This window comes from Bufo gargarizans, chromosome 6 (genome assembly GCF_014858855.1).
Source record: "Bufo gargarizans isolate SCDJY-AF-19 chromosome 6, ASM1485885v1, whole genome shotgun sequence".
In the NCBI taxonomy this organism is placed as follows: domain Eukaryota; kingdom Metazoa; phylum Chordata; class Amphibia; order Anura; family Bufonidae; genus Bufo; species Bufo gargarizans.
Window position 1 is genome coordinate 43,702,558 of NC_058085.1, and position 20,652 is coordinate 43,723,209.

At 46.0% G+C, this 20,652-nt stretch overlaps 1 protein-coding gene across 2 annotated transcripts in view; it reads left to right on the forward strand.

Annotated features, from left to right (window-relative positions):
- The window catches only part of OGFOD3 (2-oxoglutarate and iron dependent oxygenase domain containing 3), a 91,215-nt gene extending 70,869 nt beyond the window's left edge, over nucleotides 1-20,346 (forward strand). For both annotated transcript variants that reach the window (XM_044296518.1, XM_044296519.1), the window contains exon 9: nucleotides 17,929-20,346. In XM_044296518.1, the coding sequence (XP_044152453.1) occupies nucleotides 17,929-18,065 (137 nt within the window). In that variant the 3' untranslated portion in view covers nucleotides 18,066-20,346. The remainder of the gene's footprint in view (nucleotides 1-17,928) is intronic.
- Nucleotides 20,347-20,652: the final 306 nt, after the last annotated feature.

Genomic DNA, 20,652 nt, shown 5'->3' on the forward strand with positions numbered 1-20,652 from the left:
AGCCTCCGATGCTGCGTTACATGATTATTTTTCATCAGTGCAACTGCATAAACTCATCGGAACAGTCCTGCCTTTGTTTGCAAACTTGAAGGGGTTGAGAAAATCGATTTTCATATACCCTATTAGGGAATTCTGAGTTAATGGTGTGTGTGTGGTGTGTGTGTGGAGGGTCCACTGCTTGGGATCCTCATCCTTCGGATTGGAGAAAGGATAGAAAGAGCGACTCTCGCTTTGGAGGTCTTCTCCTGTCCTGTATAATACAGACAAGCCAGTGATGAGAATGGACACTGTGCAATGCTTCATTTCTCCTGTGAGGGCGCTGCAGGGAAATGGATCACTTATATGGAGAGAAGTATTTGGGACAGCTCCACATTCCCCCTCCAGGAGCTGTTATTACATCCCTTTCGAAGTCTATAAAAAACAAAAAAGCAACAGCAGCACAGTGGGAAAAAAGGGTAGTTCGGGTGGAAATCCTCTAAGAGGTAGGCAACCTTTCCTCCAATATAGTATATCCAAAGAATAGGCAGCACTCCAAATGTGATAAAAGGTGATGACCCGTTTATTCCCAGGCAACGTTTCAGCCCACTCGATGGGGCCTTTCTAAATCTATAGGCGCCAATATGGAGTTGGTCCCCCGTTTTGCAGTGTAAACAGCTTCACTCTTTTGGGAAGGCCTTCTAAAAGATTTGGGAATTTTTGCCCATTCATCCAGAAGAGCATTTTGAGAGGTGTTACAGCAACAGCCTTTGGCCCCCTCTGGGTGTGGGTCCACCTCCCGCTCTCTCATCCTTCTGCCGGAGTAGCTCTGTCCCTCCATGCAGGCTGCGGCTTGCCTGCTGGCTAAGCCTCCCTTGCTCTGCGCTTACCCTAATCTTCACCAGCCAATAGCTGACCAACTTGGGGTACTTAAGGCACCTACCTCCTGTGGAAGGGTGCCTAAGTAAAAAGTTCTAGTCCACTAGTATCCTGCAGAGACATGCTGTTTATTTGTTTGCCTGTGTACTGACTTTTATCTGTTTCCCGGATTTGACCCTTCTCTGCCTGACCTGACATCTGCTTGATTTCCGTACTGTGCCTGAACTGCCCACCCTGACCTCAGACTATGATTTTGCCTGACCCGTCGGTGTTCCGCTCTGGTTTCCCATGACTCCATGGGTCAGCTATGTCAGGCTGTCAGACTACTAGAGCTGGGCTTAAAAAACTCGGCCATGGGATGTCATCAGTGCAGCCCGATACGCTGGAAAGGAGACAGGGCAGGCAGAAGTGATTCAGCGCTCAGCGTTGGATCTGGGGCAGATTTGTAACAGGACCACAGTGAAACCCACTCAATAAAGGCTGCCAAAAATGAGATTTACATTCTCTTCTCTAGGCATTGCGTTTTTATTCCCGGATAGCAAAACTATCTGTACCTGAATCTGTCATAAAATGTCACCCTGATGACCGTTCTGTCACTTTCTGTCATTTTCCATCACATTGGTGCATGAATGAAGCAAGTCCTGGTTACTTTTCACACCAGTAAAAAGAAAACACGCTTAAGTCATTACTGATTGCACAATGGCAATGTCCTATGAACTGGTTCTCGTTTGTTGTAGACAGATTATGGGCTGACCCCCTTTGCCCCCTGCTGGCAGCAGCTCACCCAGGTCAGGTGCACCCCACTTTCGCTGGCTGGCTGACCGAGACACCAAATGCTGTTCAATTTCTTCTGGTGACCGCTTCTTTGTGTGGTCATCGTGTTCTTACCTGTGCGGACGAGTCACGTAGGGGACGTCCATCAAGCTCCGCCCTGCTGCCGCGGAGCCGCTGATGTCCCTTCACGTCATTCACTGAGCCTGCTGACCGACCCAAGCGGTAAACAGACCGCTGACGTGGGGGGGGGGGGCTAAGCAGTCAGATTGCTTACCGAGCAGTGGCGGATCCAGAGCCTGGTCTCGGAAGGGGCACTTCCAGATTATTTTCTGTCCGCCGCCTCAAAACAGTGGTGCTTATAGAACAGACTACAAAGTGTAGCGGTGTACTGTATATTGTGGGTCACAGTGTATGCTATTTGTGTATAACATCAACATATTTTACATGAAAACTTACAATTGCTTGGCCCTTGGGGATCTCGGACGCCACTTCAAGACTTTGGCCGGGGGCTCGGTGGTGCTGATGTGTTTTTATCCTAATGAGAAAGATTTCATAATAAAAATTTGGAAAAGGGGCAGAGGGATAGCAGAGCAGGGAGAGGCTGGTGCTGCTACTAGGGTGTCATACCATGGGGGAGTAATAAAGCCCACCATAATGCACCCCCCCAGTAGTAATAATTCTCTTTATAATAGACAGTGCAAAAAATACCCACTTGTAATGCCCCCAGTTGAGCTAATGTTCCCATAGTGTCCCCATAATGTGCCAGTATAAAATACCCCTATATAGTGCCCCCAGTAAATGTCCCATAGTGCTTCTCTCCCCCCTTCCTCCTAGTGCCCCCATAATCTACCAGTATAAAATGCCCCATATATAGTGCCCGAGTAGATGCCCTCAGTGTCCCCCTTAATTTGAAAGTATAAAATACCCCTTCTTAGTGCCCCCCGTAGATGAGCCCATAGTACTACTCTCTCCCCTTCCCCATAGTACCCACCATAATGTGTCCCAGTATAAAATGCTACTGTACAGAGCCCCCCATATAAAATACCCCTTATTTGTGGCCTCAGTATATGCCCCTATAGTGCCCACCAATATTGTGCCAGTAATAGGTGCCCCCAATAATGTGCCAGTAACAAGAGCCCCCCCAACCATGTGCCAGTAACAAGAGCCCCCCAATCATGTGCCAGTAACAAGAGCACCCCCCATCATGTGCCAGTAACAAGAGCACCCCCCATCATGTGCCAGTAACAAGAGCACCCCCCCATCATGTGCCAGTAACAAGAGCACCCCCCATCATGTGCCAGTAATAGGAGCCCCCAACCATGTGCCAGTAACAAGAGCCCCCCAATCATGTGCCAGTAACAAGAGCACCCCCCATCATGTGCCAGTAACAAGAGCCCCCCCAATCATGTGCCAGTAACAAGAGCCCCCCCCCAATCATGTGCCAGTAACAAGAGCACCCCCCCATCATGTGCCAGTAACAAGCGCACCCCCCCATCATGTGCCAGTAACAAGAGCACCCCCCATCATGTGCCAGTAACAAGAGCACCCCCCCATCATGTGCCAGTAACAAGAGCACCCCCCCATCATGTGCCAGTAACAAGAGCACCCCCCCATCATGTGCCAGTAACAAGAGCACCCCCCCATCATGTGCCAGTAACAAGAGCACCCCCCATCATGTGCCAGTAACAAGAGCACCCCCCCATAATGTGCCAGTAACAAGAGCACCCCCCCATAATGTGCCAGTAACAAGAGCACCCCCCCATCATGTGCCAGTAACAAGAGCACCCCCCATCATGTGCCAGTAACAAGAGCACCCCCCCATCATGTGCCAGTAACAAGAGCACCCCCCCATCATGTGCCAGTAACAAGAGCACCCCCCATCATGTGCCAGTAACAAGAGCACCCCCCCATCATGTGCCAGTAATAAGAGCACACCCCCATCATGTGACAGTAATAGGAGCCCCCCCATCATGTGCCAGTAACAAGAGCACCCCCCATCATGTGCCGGTAACAAGAGCACCCCCCATCATGTGCCGGTAACAAGAGCACCCCCCCATCATGTGCTGGTAATAAGAGCACACCCCCATCATGTGACAGTAATAGGAGCCCCCCCATCATGTGCCAGTAATAGGAACCCCCCAATCATGTGCCAGTAACAGGAGCACCCCCCATCATGTGCCAGTAACAAGAGCACCCCCATCATGTGCCAGTAACAAGAGCACCCCCCCATCATGTGCCAGTAACAAGAGCACCCCCCCATCATGTGCCAGTAACAAGAGCACCCCCCATCATGTGCCGGTAACAAGAGCACCCCCCCATCATGTGCCAGTAATAAGAGCACACCCCCATCATGTGACAGTAATAGGAGCCCCCCCATCATGTGCCAGTAATAGGAACCCCCCAATCATGTGCCAGTAACAGGAGCACCCCCCATCATGTGCCAGTAACAAGAGCACCCCCCATCATGTGCCAGTAACAAGAGCACCCCCCCATCATGTGCCAGTAACAAGAGCACCCCCCCATCATGTGCCAGTAACAAGAGCACCCCCCATCATGTGCCGGTAACAAGAGCACCCCCCCATCATGTGCCAGTAATAAGAGCACACCCCCATCATGTGACAGTAATAGGAGCCCCCCCATCATGTGCCAGTAATAGGAACCCCCCAATCATGTGCCAGTAACAGGAGCACCCCCCATCATGTGCCAGTAACAAGAGCACCCCCCATCATGTGCCAGTAACAAGAGCACCCCCCCATCATGTGCCAGTAACAAGAGCACCCCCCATCATGTGCCAGTAATAGGAGCCCCCAATCATGTGCCAGTAACAAGAGCCCCCCAACCATGTGCCAGTAACAAGAGCCCCCCAATCATGTGCCAGTAACAAGAGCACCCCCATCATGTGCCAGTAACAAGAGCACCCCCCATCATGTGCCAGTAACAAGAGCACCCCCCATCATGTGCCAGTAACAAGAGCACCCCCCATCATGTGCCAGTAACAAGAGCACCCCCCCATCATGTGCCAGTAACAAGAGCACCCCCCCATCATGTGCCAGTAATAGGAGCCCCCAACCATGTGCCAGTAACAAGAGCCCCCCAATCATGTGCCAGTAACAAGAGCACCCCCCATCATGTGCCAGTAACAAGAGCCCCCCCAATCATGTGCCAGTAACAAGAGCCCCCCCAATCATGTGCCAGTAACAAGAGCACCCCCCCATCATGTGCCAGTAACAAGCGCACCCCCCCATCATGTGCCAGTAACAAGAGCACCCCCCATCATGTGCCAGTAACAAGAGCACCCCCCATCATGTGCCAGTAACAAGAGCACCCCCCCCATCATGTGCCAGTAACAAGAGCACCCCCCCATCATGTGCCAGTAACAAGAGCACCCCCCCATCATGTGCCAGTAACAAGAGCACCCCCCATCATGTGCCAGTAACAAGAGCACCCCCCCATCATGTGCCAGTAACAAGAGCACCCCCCCATCATGTGCCAGTAACAAGAGCACCCCCCATCATATGCCAGTAAATTTAGCACCCCCCCTTCATGTGCCATTAATAGGAGCCCCCCCATCATGTGCCAGTAATAGCAGCCCCCCATCATGTGCCAGTAATAGGAGCCCCCCAATCATGTGCCAGTTACAAGAGCCCCCCCCCCACCATCATGTGCCAGTAAAAGTATTGTAGAAGATCAGATATTTAACACTTACCCTGTGAATAGGTGATGATTGTTGTTAATGTGAAAGCCCCTTTAAGGGATTAAAATAAATCCACTTTTTCTCTGTTGTACAAAACAGAGGTGACTATATTTGATTGACGCTGGACCAGTATTCCAAAGTTGTTGCTTCTCGAACTAGTGATATCAAAGAGGCTTGAAGCTCCGAAGATAAGGTGAGCAAACCCAGAGGGTGGACATACAAATTAGATAAATGTTGGCCAAACCTACTGTTCCTTGCAAAATTGGTTGATCTAATGTGTACAGACTGGAGATGGGGAAAGGAAGATTTAGACACATTAGACACGTTCCTTGGGGAGATAAACCGCTGCCAACGGAGCCTCCTCTGGAAGTCCCAACTCATCGGAACATATGATTCTGGTCAATAGAGGAGGAGGATGACAGAAGTTTGGAACACGTCATTGAACAACTTGAAGACCCAAGCCAAAGACAAGACCTTTTGAAGAAGCACTATTCGTATGGCCACCAAGAGCCACAATTGAGTTAACATTGACTGAGACATGATGGTTGACTGACTGAGAACCTTAAGTTTTGATTCCTTTATGATTGCTTAGCCAAGGTCCTCAGCCACAAGGAGCTTAAAATGAGATACGAATCAGTCTCCTGCCTGACTTTTAGTATTAATATTCATCCAGCGCATTTCTGAACGACTAGAAGATTGGTCTCCCTCTGCGGTGCAATCTGACAGAACATTTTTGTTTTAATTTTTCCTTTCCCGTGGTGCAGAAGCAACAAGGCTGTCCAAAGGAGCAGATAAATGCTGTAGGTAGAAGCGATCAGGGGGAAAACATCAAGTGGAGACAGAACATAAACTCAGCATGCACTGCAGCAAAGCGAGGCAAGAACGAATACACTTGGAGGGGGGGAGGTGGAGGGAACTTAATTGAGGCTCTCTTGAGATTGAAAGAAAAGTGGAATCAGTTCTAGAAATGCGTCGCCCTGCTGCATTATGTCAGGCAGAGTCAGTATGGACAGGTGTGCAGTGCCTTGCGAAAGTAATCACTCATTTGGTGTTTTTCCGGTTTTGTTGCAGAGCAACTTGGAATGGACAAATCAATTCAAACAAATCAAACTAAGGAGAATGAGCTTCATAGGAACGCTCTCTTTCCCAATAATTGGCCCGTATAATCGATCGGCCGATTAGCAGGCTGACGCTCGTTTGTCGGCTGATGGGCACCTTTCATCAGGATGAAAAATGTCCGATTATCGGCAGCGCATCTCCCTGTGTAATAGGAATAATCAACAGACTGAGCGAGGGAGGAGTGACTGAGGTAGCGATCATTCCTCCTACATTTAATCTGCATTGTCCTGTGTAATCATACTAGTGCAAACGATCCATCATCACTCGCAGTGGGCAGTGTAATAGGGCCCTAACACTTACGTCCTGCTGCGATCTGAAGAGCTATTGTAACAAGAGTCTGACCAACGGAGGACAAAAATGGTGCAACTATGGTAAGGAAAGAGAGGAGGATACAGGGGCGGACTGGCCCTAGAAAAACTAAAAGTGGCCCATCCAAATTGACAGAAGGTGGGAGCAACACAAGTAGTCGGGCTCAGTCATACCATCTATAGGGAAGACCACGGGCATCTTCCAGCTTGGGGGCCTTAGCTGCCTGGGTTCCTGTGCCATTTGTACACTGCCTCATAGGCTTCAAGTCTAGTGGCATATTTCCTTTGAGGGTGGACGGTGGGGCATGAAGCTTTTGGCTCCGGTGCCCGCCACAGTATTGAGCTATATCACCATCCTGATAATGGTGATACAGTTGAACTCAGGAGGGCATCTGTGGTACCCGGCCAGGTACATAAGTACCTGATGCTCCCATTGTTAATTAATGTTGAGAAGAGTGATTTGAGTGGCCTCCTGGGCATCGGCCCACCAGGAAATTTTTCTGTAGTGTCTATGGCCAGTCTGCCCCGGAAAGATATGTAGTTGGTTGTTTTACACAGTTCGAAGTGTGGCCATAACAATCAAATCTAAAACAAGTCAACCCGCACTTATTTAAAAAAAGACTTAAAGGGGTTATCCCATGATTAATGTAAAAAATGAAAATCAGACATCATATAGGACATGACAATCTCTTTCTAATAAAGCTAGAACCAGTCCTGCACCTCACATGGATCCAGAGATCTCCCCATTCATTGCTCTGCTAGATTTATATCAAGCTGACAGCTCAAGGGGAGTGTCTTTTCTGCTGCAGCTCAGAGGGGCGTGTCTCAGATCTCCATATCACAGCTCAGGGGGCAGTTGAAGGATAAAACTGAGCATGTGCGGCCATCTCAGTGAGCAGTTCAAAGAAATAAGAAAAAGAGCAAACAGGTGGCGCTATACAGATAGATTTTATTGTTTTGCTAAATCTTTAATTACATGCAATTACAAAAGTATTTGGATCCAGGTGCTGGTTTGAAAACCATAGAATAAAATCTGTATAGCACGAAATGCTGTTTGCTCTTTCTCTAATTTCTGTCTACTGCTCACTGAGACGGAAGCACATGCTCAGTTCCATCATTCAACTTCCACCAGCTGCAGCAAAAAGGACACACCCCTTCAGAAAGGACACTCCCCCTGCGCTACAAACTTGCAAAAAAATCTAGCAGAACAATTGGAACAATGAATGGTGAGGTGTCTGGTTCCATGTGAGGTACAGGGCTGGTTCTAGCTTTGTTAGACAGAGATTGTCATGTACTAGATTGTCATGTGATTTCATGTTTTATATTATTCATAGGCTAACCCCTTTAATCTTGAACAGTAGAAAGAGGAACTTTAGGTTTTGTGGCCCTCTAAAGGGGTATCCTGGTTGTGACTGAGACATGATTGGTGGGGGTCCTAATGCTCATGAGAACGTGGGTCCCGTACACCCTGCAGCCCCCCTGGAATGAATGGCGCGGCCAGTCGCACGTGCTCATGGCCGCTCCATTAATTTCTATGGGAGTTCTGGAGATAGCCTAGTACAGCGCTCACCTATTTCCGGAATTCCCATAGAAATAGATGGAACGGCCGTACGCATGCCTGACCGTCCGCTCTGTTAATTTCAGGTGGGTAGGAGGCCCCTGTTCTTGTGATCGCAGCGGTCTGACCCCCACCGTTCTCATCCACAGGATAGGGGGTAACTTCAAACAACCAGAATACCCCTTTAAGAGGAAAGTATACAGGGCACCTCTTTAGTCATGCAGGTCTCTCGTCTCATTTGGCATGTGTTGTTCACGGTCTGTTGGACGTCAGGGATATAGCGAACATTATTTAGATGCTGCCTCTGCTCATTCAGTAAGAATTTTTTGCTAATGCACTGGAACTTCCTTCCATCACGACTCTGAGTTCTGCCTCAGACCTTTGGCCGAGCATATTAAGCTATCTCTACTTTAGAAGAGTTTGTCTAGTTTTGTTGGCATCCGTGACCCCTGATCCTCATAGAACTTTATTACCATCTGTGATGGGATTAATGGCTGCGGACATCTACTATGCGAAGCGTAAATCATCACCAGCATCACGCCGCTGTATTATTTAACCCGATAAAAGCTCTAGTTTATTCCAATCCTCTGCCCAATCAGTCACTCTGATTACCGATAGCCCCCCCCCCCCCCCATTGTCATGTTTTACATGTAACCACAGGCAAGTATCCCCACATAATATGTACTTCCATTATTTCCAAGTCCCCTCAACTATTCCTAAGCCTCATAAAAGCTATTCTAAGCCTTGTCATTGGGCCCGGAAAACCAATACCATCAGACATCAAGAAACTACACCTACGAGCTGAGACAGGGTCGAACTGGGAACTTAAAGTGGCCCCATTGTTGTAGGTGGATCCAAATTGACAAAAGGCAGGACAACACAAGTTAGGAGCGTCAGTAATACCACAGTGCAGCATAAAATACCTCCCGAGGAGCTGTGTGCCTCTGTGGTGGCCATCAATAGCTGCCACGTTCTGTCCTCCTCCTCCAATTGTGTCTAATATGGATAGAGAGTAGGGGCCTTAGGAGATGAGATGTGGGTCACAACACCAAGCCAGCCCTACCTTCAGCATGTTGCCTGGACGTCCTCTAATAATGACCCTGATGGTTCCCCTAGTAGTATGTAGCTGTAGCTGAGATCACCTTTGGAGAACATCCACTATGGAGAGTTCTAGTCAATTGTCCAAAAGAAAATTAGCCTACGGTCAGGCTGGGGGTAAAAATGTAAGAAAAGGAAAGAAACCAGCCCCAAGGGGTATTGGAAAAATGAATCTACTAAAAGGGTTTCCCTAGATTAAAGAGCTTGTCCACTTCTTTAATATTGATGACCGATCCTCAGCCTAGGTCATGAATATCAGATCGGCAGGAGGGGTGACTCCCGGCACCCCTGCCGATCAGCTGTTTGAAGAGAAAGCAGCGCTCACACAAGCACTGCCTTCTCTTCATTGTTTACCTACAGTGGTGAGCAGGTGTAACTACAGCTCAGCTATCCCATTCACTTCAATGAAGTCACCCCCCGCCAATCTGATATTGATGACCTATTCTTTAATGTAAAAAAAAAATGTAAATCATACATCATATAGGACATGACAGTCTCTGACAAAACTAGATTCCGCCCTATACCTCACATGGATCTAGAGATCTCCCCATTCATTAATCCAATTGCTCTCCTAGATCTCTTTCAGACTTGCAGCTCAGGGGCATGGCCTATCTAGAGCAGCAAAGGGGCATGTCCTTTACCAGGAGGTGTGTCCTTTCTGCTGCAGCTCTTTCTCTGTAACTGTAGTTATAGCTGGTGGAAGTTGAAGGATGGAACTAAGCATGTGCGTCCACCACAGCAATATTGGAGGACAGAGAGTTAAGCTAAAGAACAAACAGCAGGTGGCACTATAAAGATATATTTTTACTTACATGAAACTACAAAAGCATTCCCGATTCTTTTGTTCTCAAGAGATTTACCTTTTGAGAATACATGTGCACTCGGGGTAGTTGGGAAGAAAGAGCATTTGACCGGCAGCTGTCTAGAGTGTTTAGGCAGCAGTATATCCCTTTAATAAAGACAATCGCAACATCAGCGGCGAGCAGGTGTAATTACAAGCCGTCCCATTCACTTCAATGGGACAGTTCCTTCCTATTCAAGTGTATAGGAACGAAGCATCCTATTGAAATCAATGGAACAGTATAATTACACCTGCTCACCACTGCTGTTGTGATGGCAAGCAGGTAAACAATGAAGAGAAGGCAGCGCTGGCCTTCTCTTCAAACATCTAGTCAGAGGGGGCGCGGGACCCACGCTGATCTAATTTTGATGACCCACGTTGTACACCGTGTAGTGAAATTGTTTTTTATTTGGTCTTTTTATTTAGTTTGATATTTTTTTTTTTTTTTTTACTTTGTGCCTTCCCATCATACCTTTGGGGGACATTTAAATTATATATATTTTTTTAATGTATTGATGGGTCTGCCCTACTTACAAGGGGAATACAGCCCCCAGTGAGGCTGTACATGCTTGTACAGCTTCCCTGAGTCTGATAAGACCCAGCAGCTCACACAGATGCCTGACCCCTGGTCACTTCCTGATCTCTATTGACCGCAGTGTATAGAGTAGTGGGGAAGGCAGGAAAAGTGAAAATCCATCATTGCCTTTTCCAACGATTAGCATGCAGCTGTGATCTCTGGATGGATGTTTTGAAATGAGATATATGCCTAGGCATTTATAAGTCTATGGGCACTTGGGAAGTTGTTAAAATGTGGGTTATCTTAGGACTGAAGGGACAGAACTTGTTTATGAATGGGATTCTCTTGGATCTGATTTTAGGCTTAGAACTAGTCCAGGTGGTATAGCTCTGTAAGTGGGACAATAATTGGGCGGGGTAACCTCGTGGTGAGCATTGTCCGTACATTTCCTGTAATCCCATGGCCCAAGGGGAGGTGTTAGTGACTATCCAGCCTATCTCCCAAACTGGAAGAGTTTGGTGGGTGGCATCTTGTTTAATGAAACAAACTGTTCCTATATGTGGCTGTACAATACCGATGCTGCCTATGTTGTTGTTAGGCTTGGGCCTTCTGCCATACCTCCTGCTGTCTCACCTGTCATATCCCCAGCATCTCCTGCCTCACTGCCTGCCATGCTCCACCCCATGCTTGCATCCTATAGGGGCGCGTGCTCGCTGCTTCCTGTCATTTATCCTTCCAGTCTCCCAGCACGGGGCCTGGGCAAGGTTACAAGGTTAAATAGCAGCTTCCTCTTACAGGAAGTTGCCCGAGTGTTGAGTTAGTAACAGTAATAGCCAAGGTGTTCTGTTCTGATCTTTTGTGTTTGGTCATTCTGTTTGCCTGCATCAACTACTGGACCTGTCTGACCGTGAGCCTGTCTGATCCTCTGTACCATGCCACTATCTGATACCGGCTTCTGACCTATGGCTTGTGTCTGACCACACTTCAGCTTCTGCCTCTGACCATCATCATCAAAATCAGCTGCCTTTACTCCAGTCTTCTCGGCAATACCACTTTTTACCATCGTGTCTACTGTCAGACTTAGTTCACACTAACTGCGGTTCTAACCGCAACTTGAGCTATTGGAGCATTACCTGTTGTGTGACTCAGTGAGTCAGCTGTTAACCATATAAGCTAATCCTATAGGTAGTGGTTCAGTCTCTCTCTTGCTGTCCTGTCTCCTTTGAGAGTGCTGAATAACACCCTAGACCAGTGATTGTTAACCTCCAGCACTCCAGCTATGGTGAATCTACGACTTCCAACATGCTCCATTCATTTCTATGAAGTTCTGAGAACAGCTAAGCAAGTGTACATCTTGGAAGTTGTAGTTGACACAGAGAATCCACATTATCTCTGGTTTGACCATCGGGTCCCACCCACTGGTCGTAAGAACTATCTTTATTGACCATAATAACTGTGAAAGTAATGTAATGTAAAGGTATCAATTCATCAAGGTCATAGTGGAGTGGTACCACCGAGCAGTAGGCACTTAACAAGCCCCCACACATAAAAATAGATACAGGATGGAGGCTACGCTATAGGAAGCACCAGGTGACCTCCTCCCCCGAAACGCATTTCACATCAAGTACTTCATCTAGGGGTGTTTGGTCTAGGAAAGGGATTGCTATCTAAACAGAACCAGGCCATTCAGACACATAAATGTAATTAGAAACCTTGTATGCTATGGCTATTCTATGTGTTCATGCAGGTTTTGTACTGATGACACAGCTTGAAGAGGGAACAATAAGGGAGATCAAAAGAGATTTGCTTTTTCCTTCAAATACAGTCCGATGGCAGAAAATATATGTAAAATTATACAGAGTAATTGGGACATTTTGAAAAGGGATAGTAGCCTGCCTGGAAGAATATACTAAAAGCAGACCGACAGTGGCATTCAGAAGAAGCCACACTATAAAAGACATGCTGGTGAGAAGTAGATATGTAGAAAAGAAGAACAAAAATTGGTTACAAGATAGGAGACCAAAAGGAAATTTTAAATGTGGAAACTGTGCCTTCTGTAGGTATAATGCTCAAAATAAATCCTGCATTTTGGGGGTATATACCATAAAGTCAATAGCTTTATAACTTGTACAAGTACGTACATTGTATATCTGGTAATGTGTCATTGCGGACGGTTTTACGAGGGAAAAAACATTAGATGTGTCTATGAAAGGTTTGGAGAACATTTGAATTTGGCAAAATCTGGTAAAGGATGCCCGAGATTGATAAATCAGTAAGAGAAGCACACGGGGGTTAATACAAACTGTTTACGTTTTTCAGGTATTGAATATGTACCTCCTCCTCCACAAGGTGGTGATAGGCACCACCTGTTGTTACAAAAAGAGGTGAGATGGATCATCCGAACAAGAGCTTTAGGTCCAATAGGCTTAAATGATAAAAATGACCTCAACGTTTTTCTCTAGAAAACTGTGAACATTTGTGTTAGCGCTTGTTTGATTACTGTTGCTTGTTTTTAAATGTGAGGTATACACACACCAGTGTATATGCTGCATTGCGATGATTTAGATTTTTTGATTACCATGATAATGGTGCAGAGCAGCCTATAAAATGAGCACCTGTGGGCCGTGACTACGTCAGTGGCCAGAAGAAACGCAATCGCCTGCCCCTGCCATGTATGTATATGTCTGTTTAGAAGAATAAAGGACTTTTACTCGACATATGGCGAGTCCCCCCTTAGTTACATACTCTACATTTGAGGACAGCTTTTATTTCTTCTGTGTGGTCTTCAGATTTTAAGTCAGTCTTATTAATATGGAGTTTTTAATAGTGTATTAATTAATTTATATGTTTTAGTTGCATTTGGGTCCTGCGTGTTATTCATCTGTAGCTTTTGAAACATCTCGATGTCTGTGAGTTGTCCATGAAGGGGATAAGTTAGTGGAATTTTTTCTGCTTCTTACAGTGGTGTGGCGTGTCCAACACCTTTAAGGTGTCCCTAACCATGTGGTTTTCAACACCTCTGACCTGTTCGTAAACCAGTCATCTCAGCACTCCTCAACTGTTATTAAACCTTGTTTTCCAGAACTCCTCAACTTCCATCTATTCCTAATCCTGTGATTTCCTGCACTTCTCAACTGTTCCTGATCCTATCATCTCCACCAGCCCTCAGCTATTACACATCATCTTCAGGACCACTCATAATTCCCAGGACCCCGCAACTATTCCTAACCCCATAATTTCCAGGACCCTTCAACTATTCCTAACTATCACTTCCAAGACCCTCCAACTATTCCTATCATTTCCAGGACTCTTCATTTATTCCTAACCACCTTATATCTTACCTTAGCCCTGAACTATTTCTAACGCCTTAATCTCCAGCATCTAACCCTTTTGTCTGCAGCACTTCTCAATAATTCCTAACCCCTTCATGTCCAGTACCCCTCAACTATTCCTAACCCGGTCATCACCAGCTCTCTCAAATGTTCTTAACCACCAACAGCAGACCTCAACTGTTCGTAACGCCGTGATCTCCAGCAGCCCTCAACTATTCCTAACTACATCATCTCCAGCAGCCCTCAACTATTTCTAACTACATTATCTTTAGTGTATGTGCACACAGTAAAAAAAAAATAAAAAAGTCAGATAAACTGTCCATTTTTAACATTTTTCACTTATGCCTTTCTGAGAAACGGACATTAAAATGGACCCATTGAATTGTATGGGGGCAGTTGGTTAGTAAAAAACGAGATAGAACATGTTCGGTTTTTGACGTCCATTATTCACTGGCCATCAGAAAAACTGCTATGTGAATAACCCCATAGACTACCATTGGTCTTAAAACAGACACGTGATGGCCATTAAAAAAGCGTCTATCACATGTCTGGTTTTCACTGTCTTGTACATGTAGCCTAAGCAGCCCTTAACTATTCCTAGCAACATCATCTCCAGCACCCTATTTTAAAAAAAATGAAGCACTGTAAATCAATGGTCAGCAATATATACATAAGCTGAGTAAGGTTTAGACAAAAAATATATATTTACTCATTTCTCTAGTTCTGTTCTGGCCCTTTGTTGACATGCAGTTGCAGAGCATGTAACAATAATGAGGTTACTACAAGTCCCTGCTGTACAGTACAATCACATTGCAGATACACACAGGATCTTCCCCCTACCTGTTCTTGTGCAATGCTCTGCATACACTTCCTTACAGCCAGCTAAAGAGTACAGAGGAGAGAACTCCTCCAGTCTTTGTCAGCTCTGTGTTTGCAGGGTGAGGAGGGAATCCTGTGCACAGCATTTCTCTGTTCACTGCCTGGAGAAGAGGAAACCCTGCAGGTGCTCAGTACCTGAGGAAGACCCTGAGTCTGTGCTGCTGATGGTAGAAAGGGTTAAACTGTGCTGAAGAATCCAGTGGGAGGAGAGACACAGGGCAGACAGCTCAGCCAGCAGAATGGGCAGTGCAGGGGGCAGGAGCAGCAGATCAGGCAGTACAGGGGGTGTGGCTTGTCACTCCAACCAGAACTGCCTGCACAGTGAGGTTCTGTGCACAGAGGCAGACCTGCTCCCTCTGGCTTGTGCAGGGAACCTCAGAGCAGGGAAAGACACTGACATCACAGGTCATGTGAAGTTCCGCTAACTAGGATAACAGGGCCACTGTAGATGAAGTGAATTGAAAATCCCTTACAATTGCTTAGTTAGAAGCACACACAACAACAAAATAACTTGGTCAACTCCTTTAACTATACTGTACCCCATTATCTCCAGCATCTAATCCTTTCACCTCCAATTATTCCTAACTCCATCATTGCCGGACCCCTCAACCATTCCTAACCCTATCATCTCCAGATCCCTTCAACTGTTCCTGACCACAATATATGAAGCATCCTACCCTTCTATCTCCAGCACTCCTCAATTATTCCTAATCCCATCATCAGGACCCCTCAATTGTTCCTAACGCCATAATCTCCTGCATCTAACCCTTTCATCTCCAGGACCCCTCAACTATTCCTAGCCCCATCATTTCCAGCACCCTCAGCTTTTCTTGACACCATCATCTCCAGCTGCCTTCAACTGTTCCTAACCCCATTATATAAATAATCTTACCCTTCCACCTCCAGCACCCCCCAACTATTCTTAACACCATTGTCTCCAGCATCTAACCCTTTCATCTCCAGCATCCCTCAACTATTCTGAACACCATTATCTCCAGCAGCCCTCAACTGTTCTTAACCCCATCATCTCCAGCAGCCCTCAATTATTTCTAACCCCATCATCATCACCACCCTTCAACTATTCCTACCTCCATCATCTTCAGCTACCTTAAACGATTACTAACCCCATTATCTAAAGCATCTAACCCTTTCATCTCCAGCATTCTCAACTATTTCCTACCCCATCATCTGCAGAACCCTCAACTATTCCTAACCATATCATCCCCAGCATCGAACTCTTCAGTCTCCATTACCCTTCAATGATTCCTCACCCGTAATTTACAGCACCTCTTAACTGTCCGTAACCCTATCCTGTCCACCACTTCATTACTCAAGATGTCCATCACCTCCTGTGTTACTATTCTTAATCTTTTTCCTTCCAGCGCCTCTCATCCGTATACTAATCCCCAGCTTTGAGTGGTACCAGCGCCTAAGGGTTTGCACAGAGGTTCAATGGCCTTGTCTTCCAGGAAGGCAGGTGTTAACTCCAGATGGTACCAGGTTTTATCAGCTGCGCGACAGGAAATTACTAAAGTACCAACAAATTGGATTAATTATTTTGCTTCGTGTAGCAGGAGCTGCCTCTCTGGACACGTTTCCCTCCTGCATGTACAAGATGGGGGTGATGATCCTCGGATATCATTGGAAGAGGAGATTCTCATATAAACAACATTGCATATGGGAATTTTCTGAGATCGGAGAACAAATGTCTATAAATAGAGTGGGAGAAAATAAAAGCGCCATCCCAGAAGGCGCCATAAACCGCAGCCACGGGGGTAGCATTGTCTGCTGATGATAATTACGCTTTTATATTAAAAATGTCTTCATCTTACCGGCTTCATTCTGTCGTCCTACAATCTTGTCCACAGTATTGCTCTCTTATTTAGTAGGCTCCTGGTTCATGAATAGAATGCCAGAACCACAGTGAAGACACACAGGCAGTGCAGACTACAGGAGTGGTAGACTGTGTAAGAGACCAGGATTGGACTGCTTTTCTTAAAGGAGTTGGCTCCTGACTATGGCCAAGGACATGGGATGCTCTATGGAAATGCTCTGTTAGTTTAGGTGGCCATACACAATAGATAAATGTCAGCCAAACCTGAAGATTTTGGTGGTACTGGTCAACAATGCAATGTTCATGATGGTGTCCTAATTCTCCAGATTAATTTTTATGATCCACTACCAGACACCTCTGTCTGAGTCTTCTACACAGCGTTTTTTGGCACTCTAGTCACATCCAAATCAATATTAAGTTGGCCATTTGCTTTAGAAATGTCTAGCTTCTCCACCTGTCCCCCATCGACTTCTTCTAATTTCCCCGTGGGAATGCGTGCATACTCGGGCATGCTAAGAGTGCATGTGTATATGGGGGGAATCAGGTGCTGTAGCTGAACAACTGTCTATAAAGTGTACAGTCAGGTCCATAAATATTCCATAAATAATCCTCCCCCTTATATACAGGCATGCTTGGCTGCCTTGTCCTCAATGGGGAGTGTAATTTGGAAAGATGGATGGAGAAGCTGGAAAGTTATCTAAAGTGTATGGCCAGCTTTACACTGCTCTGGATTTGAGAGTTAAAAACGCAACATATATGTATGTTATTCATGATAATGGATCTACACGTCACAATGTCAATGCTAAAGTTGTCCACAGGCATCAGATAAATGTCGGCCAAGGCTGACAATTTTAGGAGACTGTCCTGGTTCTGCTCACTTCAGATGTTGGTCAGGCTGCTGGATTTCAATGTGACAGATTCTTTTGTTCTCAAGGGAGCTAAGCAGCCATCCGATTCAGCTATCTAGGGTGTATGGCCAGCTTAAAGGGGTTGTCCCATTCCAGCAACTCGTCCCCTATCCATCGTCGGGGGTCTGATCAGCGTAGCTTTGGTTTCTGTAGCAAAAAGCATTTGATCATCAGTCATCCCGTAACATGTAATATCTTTTTATTCTTCCAGGTCGCTTGTCGTTCTTCACGTCTGGATCAGAGAATTTACATCGAGTGGAGAAAGTGAGCTGGGGCACCAGATACGCCATAACCATCTCATTCACCTGCAACCCTGACCACAGTATTGTGGACCCAACCTGGACGTAAAACTGGATCCAGAAACCAAAGAGCCAGGCGGGAATGTATCATTGCACTCTAGACCTGGATACAGAATCTCAGATGAATGTACCAATTGACGGAGGGTCATGTATCCCATGTTCTTGGCCCAATATGGACATTGCTAAAGTGAAAAACACTGTCCTATGGATGTTTTGAATGTAACAAAGTCCCAGAATAGATCCGTACAGCATTGGATAGGACCCAACATTAACTTGTGGTCGTAAAGCTGATTCTTCTCAGCCACAGTAATGCTTTTGTTGATCTAATTAATATTGGACAGAATCAATAGAAACTGAGTCTATTTGTTTTCAATCAGGTTGTAATAATTTTTTTGAAAAGGTGTGGGGAGGGGTTCCTTTGGTAATTAGGCCATGCCTTTGACGGTTGTGGATCAGAGAGAATTCATCACCTCTGTATCATTACTATCCCAGTTTAGCTATTGATGGGACAGGTGTAACCACAGAAGCTACTACACTAGAGGATGTACTTTGATGGTACCTTGTGGTTCTTTGGTTCTACCATCTTTTATCTGTATTTACAACGCTCCTGGCTTTCTACAGAACTTAGCTTAATTTGGGCTTAGCAATTGTCCATGTATCTATTGGGTGACTACTGCAGATCACCATTGTCTTGTATCATCTGCTGTTGTCATTGAGAACTTCCTGTTCCTTGCAACTGTTACCTTCACCCCCCTCAAGAAGGAGCACTACCTCCCTTTGAGCTTCTGTTGGGTGCAAAGTTAGGAGGAGGATGTTGTTCTCTTCAGTATTTTCTTCAGGCAATATGGTGGCCATAAACGTGATTTGGTTTTGGTGGTTGTGGGGGCTGGTGACTAGGAACTCCACTCCCTTAATCATTCAAGTATTCATTTCAGTCAAGTTATACTAGGTGATGACCACTAATGGCCACCTTTACTGTGCCTATATGAGGTTGCCCTCTAGCTTTCCATAGACTGTGGTGAAAGTATAGATTAAATTTAAAACTTCAGTATTGAGGTGCTCTCTCTGTGACTTCACCCCGTCACACAGATAATGTTGGAAAGGATGGGGAGATCCATGCCCTCTGTGAAGACACTTCATCGGTGCAACTGAACGACCAGGCTGATAAGGATTGTAGGGTAGTAGAAGGGTTAATGGATGCATATTTGGTTGTCTAGGGCTGTGAATAGGTTAATGCCTCTTGCTGGTGGTTTAGAATAGTGGAGGGGTAATACCTGTTTGTTGGTCTTAAGAGAAGAAGGGGTGTGCTAGAGGTTTAGGGTGGTAGAAAGGATTAAAACCATCATCCTTGGTGGTCTAGGGTAATGAAGGGATTAATATGAGCTTCTCTATTGGTCTATGTTTTTGGCAGGGTTCATTTTTACTTAATTCAGTCATATTATTTAAAAACATGGAAGGTGATAGCATCTTTAACATGCAATCAACTTGGACCACTGCTCTTTTCTTGAAGGGAGGGACCTCGGCAGTTTGGCTGAATTTGCATCTGCTGTAAGAAGATCCAGCTGCCTGATCAGATACAAATGCCGGCTGTGAGCCAGACCAGAAACCACTGGATGCAACATTTTTTGGCTGGTCAAAACCCAGAAAGTGGCCAGATCACAGCTGGATCCCAATATAGTCAAAAGAGATCTAGTAGTCATCAGTAGGATCCGGCAATAACGGAAACATTCACCAGAGATGTGAAAATGAACTTAGTAAGACTGTTGTGTCTTTTCGGCACCAATTTTGTTCAGATCTTTGTGCAGCTGAAAATTGCACTTGTGTGACTCCAGACCAATGATCACTCCTCGCGAAGACCTATAGAATGTGGACACCTGGCTTCTGTGACACCTACCTTTTAGGAATTTATAGGGGCTAAAAAAAAACGGACCAGTGTTTTTCTTGGCATGAAAACCCTTTAACCCCTTAAGGACATGTACTGCGCTGGTGGACGTGACTTAAGTATGGCTGGCTGATTGGGCAGATGCAAGAGCTGCGCCCGCCCGATCAGCAGCACGGACCCGGCAGTCACTGACAGCCGGGCTCCTGCTGCATACGCCAGCATCAGTGAAAACACTGATGCCGGTGTGTTTACCCCTTGTATCCCGCAGTCAAAGCTTACCGCGGCATGCAGAGGGTTCGCAGGAGGTACGGGTGCCCTCCTCTTCCCCATCGGGTCCCCGTGCTGCAGTGGCGGGGATCCAATGGCAGAGAAGGCAAGCCTGATGCCTTCCATAGGCATTGGAGCTTGCTTTCTACGGAAGCCTGTGAGATCCAGCCCTTAGGCTGGGTCTCACAGGCAGGCTGTCAGCATAAAAGCTGGTTGTATTGTAATGCATTGCAGAGGGGATCAGACCCCAGAAGTTGAAGTCCCGAGTGGGACAAAAATAAAAAGTAAAAAAAAATGTTTTTCATAAAAAAAAAAATTCCCTAACTAGAACACATAAAACTGTAAAAAAAAAGAAGAAAACCAGATATATTGGGTATTGCCGCATCCGTAACGACTGGCTCTACAAAAAGATCACATGATCCACCTCCTCATCTGAACGCCATAGAAAAACTAAAATAAAAACTGTGCAAAATATTTTTTTTGTCAC